This window comes from Haemorhous mexicanus, chromosome 25 (assembly GCF_027477595.1).
Source record: "Haemorhous mexicanus isolate bHaeMex1 chromosome 25, bHaeMex1.pri, whole genome shotgun sequence".
Taxonomy (NCBI): domain Eukaryota; kingdom Metazoa; phylum Chordata; class Aves; order Passeriformes; family Fringillidae; genus Haemorhous; species Haemorhous mexicanus.
The window spans coordinates 5,942,044-5,952,456 of NC_082365.1; the positions used below are offsets into that span (position 1 = coordinate 5,942,044).

A 10,413-nucleotide genomic window follows, 5' to 3' on the forward strand; every position below is an offset into this window, starting at 1 on the left:
TCCCATTGTTACAGGCTTCTCAGACAGCCTGCCCCTCTTCCCCAGCCCATGAGGGGTTCTCTCTGGTGCTCCCCCTTCTGCTGGGATCCTCCATGGGCCCTACCCTGCCCATTTGTATTCCTAGTAGCTCCTCTCAGCTCAGAGAGCAGCACCCTGGGGAGCCATCCAGAGGCTGAGCTAATGGATTTGGGCATGCTCATCAAATGGGATTTTCCAGTTAGACACAGAGGAGGCACGTGACATGTGAGTGGGCTTTTCTCTATTAAAAAGTAGTTAGAGCAGATGGCAGAGGTCTCCTGTGAGGAAAGCAAAGACCATGAGGGATTATTCCTTGAGTTGGTGTCCCAGTAGCCCCATTGCAGTGGCCTACAAGGGTCTCCTCTGCCGTCTCTCACTATAGCCCCTGTAGACCAGGTCTGTGCAGGCTGAAGCATGGAGTTAAAGCACAGAGTACCTACATCAGGGTCTGTCAGAATCAGGGAGCTGATTGTTAATACTGTGTAAAACCCAAGGACTCTGGCAGGGCTGTTGGCAGCTGGGCACTGTGAGTCATTGGGCTGGAAGCTCTGGGCCTTGTCAGGGATTTTAGAGAATCACTTCACTTTCTTTGGAAGGTTTAGAAAAATTGTGATCCAGACTATGAAAAAATCTTTGTCTTTTGCATGCTTCAAATTTGAACCTCCTCTTCTAGTATTGATTCAGATTTTATCTAACCAGGAATGGAATTCTTTTCTCTATAAAAATACTCCAGCCACTGCCTCTTCTACTATTCCAATTGCTGCAGTTGATATAAAAAATAATTTCAGAAGGGTTCTTCTCTTTGTTCTGTGAGCTCTCCAGCAGTTCTCCCTCTTGCAATTTCAGGTCATGTGCAGGATGTGTTACTCATTATGGATGTGTACAAGCTGGCCTTAAACTTCAAGCTCTCTCGGCTGGAACAGCTCTGCCTTCAGTATATCGAAGCATCTGTAGATCTGCAGAATGTGCTCATTGTGTGTGAGAATGCTAACAAGCTTCAGCTGGATCAGCTAAAGGTAATCACATTCTGTATACAAAGTAACTGATAAGAAATTTTAAAAAAGAGAATTATGTAATTAGCATTTGGCCAAAGGTATCAGCTTTTGCAAATTCATCATTCCTTTAATTACAGTTGCTTGAGTATATTTAGCATGGCTTGTCCTACAGTGGCTTGTGATATTATGTAGGCTTTTCCAATACATGCTCAATATTTTTGCATATCTGCTTTGTAGAATGTCAAGGGCAAAGTGACTTTGGCGCTTCATCAGTTCACTCTTGCTGCAGCAAGATGGAACCAGTGCATTTCCTGGTCTTGCTGTGTTATATATACTGACACTGCAGATAGGTTCTTTCATTTTCTAGACAGAAAAACTATACTCTGTTCTCAGGCCTTTGCGCTGAAAAACAAAATGTGCCAGTGGTTCTCTGTCTGTGTGGTGGGTGAGAGGCTTTTGGGTGTTGGGTGTCAGTCAGGGTAGAGTTGACCCCTGGCTGCAGCCCAAGAGGTGCTGGCTGTGCTGATCCCAGGGCAGTGCCCAGAGCCAGTTCTGCTGAATCTGCAGAGAAGCAACTCCTGCCCCAGTCCCAGAGCCACAGCAGGACTATGCAGTGCTTTCTGAGGATGTTCAGCCTGTGCACACCAGTGACTGTATTGCTGGTGGCTGCAAGCACAGAGAAGCTGCAGAAAGCAGTGTGCACCAGCCCTTCCTCAGGCACTGTGTGTGCACTGGATTTGGGAGAGGAAATGCCACCAGGAGGAAGCAGCAGGGCCAGCAGCAAGTGTGTAAGTGCTGACACAGCCTTTGGTGCATGGCATCATGGTGCCATCAGCTGCCCAGAAGCTCATTGGTGGATCTGGTGCCCCCACCTGCCCTGGCCACCTCTGGTGTGACAGAAGCTCTTGCACATGGCTCCAGTCAGGCAGGATCACCCTGAGCTGGTATCCTGTCTGCTCAGGTGCTCATTAGTTCTCATTGGTGGGTCCTCTGTAGAAAGCTGTCCTTTCTGGAATCCCAGTCATGACTTAAAATGTTTCACAGGTGAGTCCCGACAGATACCTTTGGATCCCAGATGGAATAGACTGCCAGAAACAGACAGTAGTAATGATTCTTTGGGTGAACTTGTACCCACCTTATGGTGAGCTGGTGTATATTTATTGCTTATAAAAGTGGAATAAGGGGAAGCCTTGGTTCATACTGGGAAATAAAGTGCCCTTTTTTTTCTCTAACTGTTTAGCATTAGGTCTGGTTCATTTATCACCTTTTCACCACATTGATATTTGTAAGAAGTTTATTACACAAGAGCCTTCTGGAGCTCTTGAACTCTTTGCTGCTTTTATGGAAAAGATTCAGGCAAAACCCACACAAGGAATCCTCTAAGCTCTTTGGACCCTTGATGGAGAGTGTCAAGAGTTAAGATCTTTTCACCCTTTTAATTAACTTTTGGCGTCTAATTATGTTAAAAGTTATTATGAAGTAGCAACCAATCTTCATTATTTCCGTGAACTGGATTTGGGAGAGGAAATGCCTCAGTATCTCCTGAGATCCCTGTTTTAGAAAGCTTTGGAGCAGCTCAATGGGCAGTTAATCTCTTCCTTGTTAATATTTCTAGTCAAATTTTTCTAGATGCTTAGAATTGTCCTGAAATTTCTGTTCAAGGAGGAGCCTAAAAGGTCTTCTAGGAAGGATGAGGATATCACTGTTGGATAGTTCCAGCTGCAGGATCCCTGTGGAGGTTCAAAGGAAAAGATGGTTGATGGCAAATGCAACATATAAGATTTATGGGATGCTCTGAGATTACATCAAACAATAAACCATCGATTTCTTAATTAATATTGGTGTATTTTTAAGGAACATTGCCTGAACTTTGTGGTGAAGGAATCCCATTTTAATCAAGTCATAATGATGAAGGAGTTTGAGCATCTTTCTTCATCCCTCATTGTGGAGATTGTCCGGAGAAAGCAGCAGCCTCCTGTCCGCACCCACTCTGACCAGCCGCTCGACATCGGTACCTCCCTGCTTTATGGAGTCATTCCAGCTGCTGCTTTGGCTTTGCTAATGGCTTGTTCAGCCTGGGGAGGGGTGTGGGAAGCAGCCCCCTGCAGCCCAGCAGTTCCCAGTAGGGATAACTGCTCAGGCTCTCTCCTGAGAGCACAGCAGTTCTGTTCCCAGTGAGGTTCAATCAGAACAATGTCCCAGCAATGTACAGGGGATCATGTTCTTGCAATAAACCATCCTGATCCTGTTCAGAGACACGAGAGAAGGAGCAGAAGGGTGTAAAGAATGATCCAAAAAAAAGGCAGGGGACAGTCACTGTAAGTGGCTGAAGGGTGACAAAGCTAAGCAGGGAAACAGGCTGCTTGAAGGTGTTCACCAAGGAGGAGCAGGAGGAAGGATGAGGATCTTGTGAATGAGGCACTGCTCTGTGTGCCTGTGTGAAAGGAACAGGAGATGGGGAGGAGGAGAGAAAGATGTGATTTACAGCTTTACTGTGAAATTCATCAGGAAATGATTTAGGACTAGTCTTACTCAACATTTTAACATCCTGACACACAACACAAGGAATGTAATAATGAAATTTTCTAAGGCCACAAAGTTCAGAGGTATTGGCAGTGTTGGTGTGGAGTGCTGCACAAAAATAATTGGGAACTGAAGAGAAAGAGAAGGAAGCTTGTCCTGGAAGGTCAACTAGAAAGGCTTTGACTGGCATTTGTCCCAGGGGGGTGAGGTGCACTGGCTGGGAAGGCGGCACAGCCGGTTCTGTATCCAGAGCTAGAATGGTGTGAGAGACCCAAACATTAAAAACTGAAAGATGGACTTTGAAAATATGAGTGAGTTTGGAGCAGACTAGGATGTGCTCTGTTTCTCAATTGTGTATTTACAAAGGCTGATTACAATTTTGGATAAAAGAAGCCTTTGTTGCTGATGTGGGAAAGATTTTTCATTAAGATACGAAATTTTGTATTCCTTATGGTTGGAAATAGTGCAAAGGGAGGGGAAAAATCAGCTTTCATATCTGTAGAGAGCACCTGTCAGTGTGGCCACAGCTGGAGTCTGTCAGTGGCAGAAAGCAGAGCTGACAGGTTTGCTTCTGGGAGGGGCAGTAGGGAATCAGCTGTGGTGGGGAAGGATGAAGCTCATTTTGCTCCAAGATTATGAGAAAGGACTTGACTCAAATTCACCGTGAGAATCCCAAAGAAAAGAGGAGCTGGGGCTCTGGCTTGGCCATGTGTTAGTTGGATAGTACCTGGTCACCTGGAACTATCATATCTTTATTTCATTATGTTTAATTTCAGGAACATCTTTAATTCAGGACATGAAGGCTTACCTGGAAGGAGCTGGGACTGAATTCTGTGATATCATCCTGCTCCTGGACGGGCACCCACGGCCAGCCCACAAAGCCATCCTGGCAGCTCGCTCCAGGTGAGCCCTACACCAAGGGTGTGTGTGAAGGACAGTGCAGGGCTGGGAAGCCTGTGCTCGGCTGGCTTGGTTCAGAAGACAGGGAGGAACTTAAATCTGCATGAAGTGTTAAGATGCAGCTTTGCTCAAAGAGTGTAATAAGCCTTTAAGCGGCAGTGATTAATTTTTTTTTTTTTCCATTTGATACCCAGCATGGAAAGATAGGAAGAAATTAGAACTGCAGAGATTCTATAGAGGGTGTGTGAGAAGCTGCACTGCAAGACAAAGCATCTGTAAAATCACAGGAAGGGAAAAGGGGTGGAAAACACAAGGTGGTTTCAGTGAAGTGGAAAGCAACAGATGTCCACTGAGGTCAGAAGGAGCCTTCTGACAGTGAACAATTTGTATTTTATCATGTGAAACTTGAATTTCTTTCTCACTTTCTGATATTTAAGACTGGTTATGAATAAACATAACAAAAAATGGTGCATGACAGAGACTAGAATGTTCTTATGCTTTATGCAGAGAAAGGAGTCCACCCTGCTGATGGTGGGACTGTTCTCCCTCCTCAGGGCATGGGTGAAGTGGATTTGTCCTGCACTTGTGTGTTCTGTGGACCTGCACCTTATGTTCCACCAAACATTAAATGTTCACGTCAAATTTCTATTTCAAATACCGTCACAATTTTTTCCCAGAAAAAGCCCTAACAATATTCAGTATTAGTTAGTGTGGTATTTTACCAGAAGCATTTCACAGCTCTTAAAACAGTCCTGATGATTGGCAGCCTGTAGATACCAAGGAAATTCATAATGCTTTAAGCTCTCTGCTGGGTCTTATGCAAATTAGAGAAAAAAATCAGAGCACCATGTGTCCTAGTTTTCAAGAAACAGACAAATTTCAGGTAGTTCTGATGGTAATTAGGGGGATTATATTTGGAGTTTCACTGGCAGACATACATGAAAAAATAAATGAGCAGTGTTTCTGCCCAGGTTGTCACTTGAATTTGTTGCTTTGGAACAGTTCTGAATAGCAGGCTTTCAACAATACTGGGTTAAACCATCTGTCTGCAGAATGTGCTATATCAGTTTTATTTCCCTTTGCAGTTACTTTGAAGCCATGTTTCGTTCATTCATGCCAGAAGATGGGCAAGTGAACATTTCTATAGGGGAAATGGTTCCCAGCAAGCAAGCATTCGAGTCCATGCTTAGATACATCTATTATGGAGAAGTGAACATGCCTCCTGAGGACTCCCTGTATCCTTACATTCCAAGGAATTGGAGGATGTGTCTGAGTGCATGCCCAGCAGGTCACCTTTCTTCTTGCTTTGGGTTGCCTGGTGCAGCCTGGGAGGGTGATCTGTTGGGGACCACCCGCAGGCTCTGCTCTCCCACTCCTCACGGGGGTTTGTTTGCCATCAGTGCTCTCACCTTCTCTTTCTGGTTTATTCCTCAATGGAATGAACAGATACCTCTTTGCAGCACCTTACTATTATGGCTTCTCCAACAACAGGCTCCAGGCCTACTGTAAGCAGAACCTGGAAATGAATGTCACAGTGGAGAATGTGCTCCAGGTAATTGTCCCCAAGCACTTCAGTTAGTCACTTAGAGGAAAAGGGGGCTGGTCAAGTGGGTACCCCCAGTGCCAGGTCACTGAGACTGCCCAGACCCTTCCAGTGGCAGTGGCCCTGTGTGATGACATGTGTGGGAGCTCAGCCTTCAGCAGCATTGTTCCTTACCTGATACTGTGTCACTTCTGTTCCTGTGCTGCAGGGTTCAGTAGGTGCTGCTCACCTGGCTTCTCCTGAGCTCTTATTCCCCGTTACAGTACTGTGTTTCTAAAGGTCTTTTGAAGCTGCCCACATGCTCAGCACTCAACTGTAAACCCTTTTTGGCAGACATTTGTTCCAGGGCAAAATGTGGTGTGCAGGTGACAGACTTTAGTCTTGTTTTATCAGTGATACTGACAGGATCTTGCAGTGGAGTTTGAGCTAACAAAAGATATTTTGTGGTAAGAAGGCCAATGCTGGCTCCCAGGCAGGCAGCCTGAACCTCTGCAGCACAAGCAGGTCCTGCTGATTAGCTCTTGAGGACTCCATACATTTTAAACCCAAGGCTTATTTTTTAAAAGTTCAGCAAATATTTAGTTTGTAATGCAAAGTGGAGAGTTCCCTAGCTAAGAGGAGCTACCTGCTCTGGGTCAAGACTGTTTGTGCATCTTAGCTGTGCAGAAAAGAAATTACATTTTTGCTCCTGCTCTAGATTCTAGAGGCAGCTGACAAGACCCAGGCCCTGGACATGAAGAGACACTGCCTGCATATCATCGTTCACCAGTTCACCAAGGTTGGTTGTGTCTTTTCTGTGGCTTTTGAGAGCTGCTGTCCTCTGTCACTGCCCTGGTTAAAGACATGTTCATATAGAAATCAGTTTAATTCTTCCTCATGTGAGACAGCTGAGAGCTGGCTGCATGTTGCTGACACTCGCTGACAGGACTGCTAGGCACATTTCTCACTCCAAAGTAAATTAAATTCTAGAACAAGCTAGTCTAGAAATGTGAAGCCCTTCCAAGCAGAAGTTACTCAAAATTGCTTCCATTTCCAGTTGTTACAGCTGTTAATTTTGTGCCATGCCCTCGTTGGGTTGGTGCGTTTATAGCAGGGTAAGTTTGTTGTACATTGAAGGCACAAATCTCTCCCTCACTAGCAGTTATCAGTGTGCTCCTCATACTCCCCTTGAAGTATTCTCTGTCATACTTGTTTTATTGTCATGTGCTCTAAAACAAATTACTATGTCCTGGCTGGGCTCTCTGTGATTTCCATGTTCAACAGTTGGACTCTATGGTCTTAGAGGTCCTTTCCAATCTTAAAACTTCTGTGGGTCTGTTTTGGTGGGATTATGCATTTGTGGCAGGAAAGGTCAAGAGCCCGATGTGCTGATACTCCTGTCCTCAGTTGAGAGAATAAGGATATTGTCATTTGATTGTTCCTATGAGATGTGATCCCTCCATGAGAGTTCCCCAGCATGTCGTCAGTTCATTGCTCAGCTTATTAGCATTGCTGAAATAGGTAGATAAATCATAGGAATTGGGATTTCTGGATGCTACACACATACTGATAATAATTCCCTAGTTAATATTCAAGTAGCTCACTCTGCTTTGTATGTTTAAACTCACAATCCTCCTGGGGAAGAAGAGCACTGCTATGTCCCATTAGTGTCTGGAGAGGAGACAGGATGGTGTTCAGGCTCTTCATTAAATGCCAAAGTTGCTGGAGCATGGCACATTTTACATTCAGAAATAACTGAAATTGCATAAAAAGCATTGAGAGTGGAGCCAGCATCCAGAAATCAGTCCCAGAGGAGAGTTCACAGTGTAAGGTTGCAGCCCCTGCCTTCATTCATCCTGTCTGTTTTCTCTGGCCCCATGAGTCCTGTGGAGCAGCCCAGTTCAGCAGGGGTGGGGAGTGGTCCCACTGGACAGGACAGGACATGTACAGGACATTCCTGGGGTTGGGGTCAGTGCCTTGCAGCCACTGAGGGCTAAAATATCACAGTATCACTTCCCAGTGGAGGCCATGGGAAGACAAAGAGGTGTGATTGTCCCCAGAATGTACAGGGGGAAATGGACATTACAACACTGGGAGGCAGCGAGGGGAGCTGGAGGGCGTTCCTCAGCGGTACTTCCTCACCAGGATGTGGGGAAATGTTTTATATTTAAACTGTTGACTGGTAGAACAGTATTCATCAAAACGTGGCTGGAAGACTGTCAAGCAGATGTGCACGGAGAAATCTCAATTATGCAATGTTTTCCCTTGGTCTGAGAGGCCTCAGTGTGTGATTCTTGGCCTGGGCTGGGTGACTCAGTGTGGCTGGGCACGGACACTCTCTGCTCTGCTCCTGGGCCAGCCACGGGCTCTGAGGGGGATTTGTTCTCAGACACAAGCCCTGTGGGTCGCCAGAGCTCAGGCAGGCTGGCTCCCTTTCTGTGGGATCTCCTGTTCTTCCAGTTACTTAACCCTGTTCTGGATTTGGACTGTTAAGGAGTTTTCCCCACAGCAGGAGCATTACTGAAGAGCTGTTTCCCAGAGGTTCACTGCTTTGGGCAATGTGTTTTCAGGCTCTTGTGTGTCAGTGTTGTGCAAAAGCCCTAATAAACCTGCTGTTGTGATGTGTTTGCAGCGATACCCTCATCTGTTCTGCAGTGTGTGCCTTGGGTGGGGGCAGATCCCACCAGTGCTAAGGGAGGGTCTCTCTCCCTCACAGTCCTGGCAGATCCTTAGACTGGGATATTGCTACAAGCATGTCCTGAGCTCTTCTGAAAGCATCCTCAGCCATTTCCCTCCTGGTCTTCAAAGGTTGCTCAGGACATCTCTATTCTTTATCCCAGTGCAGCTCCCTAGAGCAGGGTGATAATGTCAGTTCAGGTCAGGAGGGTGAGTGATTGCTTGGGCACAGTCTGCCTGGAGGCTGGCTGTGTGTTAGTGCCTCTAGGCAGAGGGATTACTGCCTCCTTACCATGAGGGTGAGGAGAAGGAAGGAATGTGTAGAGCTCCTTTTTGCAAACAGTTGAGCTTCTGAACAGTCCAAAAGCATAAAGTTTAGTGTAGATTCTCATCCATCTGATGTGGTGGAGGTTTTTGTTGGCAAGTGCTCCAGTGACCTGCTTTGACTGCAGGAAGAATGCCAGCAGAACCAGCATGGATTCTGAGAAGAGCTTTTCCTCAGGAGCACAGTAGCAAAGGGATCAGGCCCTGAGTCACATTTTCAGTGCAAAACCACAGATCTCAGCTCAGGCTGGTCAGCACAGCTCTTAGGAGAGTGTTCAGTCAGTGTCTTGTAGCAGTGGGGCTGTCAGTACCCACAGGGGCAGCTCTGGGGGCAGATTCCTGCTGCTCCCCACTCCCAGCAGTCTGAATTTGGGTCCAAGCCCAGACTGGAGCCCTGTGGTCTGTTCCCTGCAGCCCAGCCCCACAGCTGAGATCTCTTGCACTGTCTGTGCCCAGCTGGACTTGCTATGGGGTGCCAAGGGTAAAAGAGTAATAACATGAGCTGTGATTTGGGGAGGGTTTTAATTTCTTCCTGTTTTTTCTGTTTTGTTTTCCTTGAAGGTCTCCAAGTTGCCAAATCTCCGCTCGCTCAGTCAGCTCCTCCTCCTTGACATCATAGATTCCTTAGCTACCCACATCTCAGACAAGCAGTGTGCAGAGCTGAGTGCAGACATATGACATGCCTTGGGAAACCACTTTCTCATTTGTTCCTGAAAAACACTGGCACTTTAGAGCTGGCTCTGGTTTACTGTTGTGTACAGAGTAGCTCAGTGTCTGCACACTACAGCAGCCCTGGAGGAGCAGGGACAGCTGAGGTGCTCTCTGGATTTGCTGGGTTTGTACCTTTGTGCAGCGTTTGGACTTTGTTACATTTGTTACCCAAATGTAGACTTGAAATCATTGCAGGCATGAATTAATTCCACATGGTTTGGGGAGTTACTAAGTTCATAATCAAGCCCATTATTACTTTGATACTGTAACATCAAGCAGTCATGAGTAAGAGTCACTAATCCTTTGAAACACAATATTTAAAGAATACTATTTAAAGAGCTTCAGCTGACCCAGCCCGAGGGCTGTAAGGGGAAGTCAGAACGAAGCTGGGAACAAGAGCACGTGGTGTTCACAGGGAGACTGGCCCTCGGACCAGAATGTAGTGACTTTTCAGAGACTCCATGGTGTGGATTAACAGATAAGCCCCTGTGCAGCTGCCTGGATTGCTGGGCTGCAGGAATCCAGACCTGTGCTCTGCAGCAGGTCAGACTGGAAGATTACAGCAGTCCTCTCTGACCACCAAATCCATTAATCCTGTCTTGCTAAGCCTTTCTAAATCTATTTATTAATAAAGAATTAACATCTTCTCCTGGCATTTCATGATTGACTTGGATTTCATTCTGGAAAAAAATTAGGCAAAAAAAGGTTCTGCACTTGATGAAGGTCACATTGTTAAAAATAAGT

The 10,413-nt window shown here is 46.0% G+C and overlaps 1 protein-coding gene across 2 annotated transcripts in view; it reads left to right on the forward strand.

Moving 5' to 3' along the window:
- The window catches only part of LZTR1 (leucine zipper like post translational regulator 1), a 35,545-nt gene extending 25,221 nt beyond the window's left edge, over positions 1-10,324 (forward strand). For both annotated transcript variants that reach the window (XM_059868084.1, XM_059868083.1), the window contains 7 exons: positions 865-1,034; positions 2,868-3,024; positions 4,313-4,439; positions 5,522-5,671; positions 5,883-5,988; positions 6,677-6,757; positions 9,520-10,324. In XM_059868084.1, the coding sequence (XP_059724067.1) occupies positions 865-1,034; positions 2,868-3,024; positions 4,313-4,439; positions 5,522-5,671; positions 5,883-5,988; positions 6,677-6,757; positions 9,520-9,636 (908 nt within the window). In that variant the 3' untranslated portion in view covers positions 9,637-10,324. The remainder of the gene's footprint in view (positions 1-864; positions 1,035-2,867; positions 3,025-4,312; positions 4,440-5,521; positions 5,672-5,882; positions 5,989-6,676; positions 6,758-9,519) is intronic.
- The last annotated feature ends 89 nt before the right edge of the window (positions 10,325-10,413 follow it).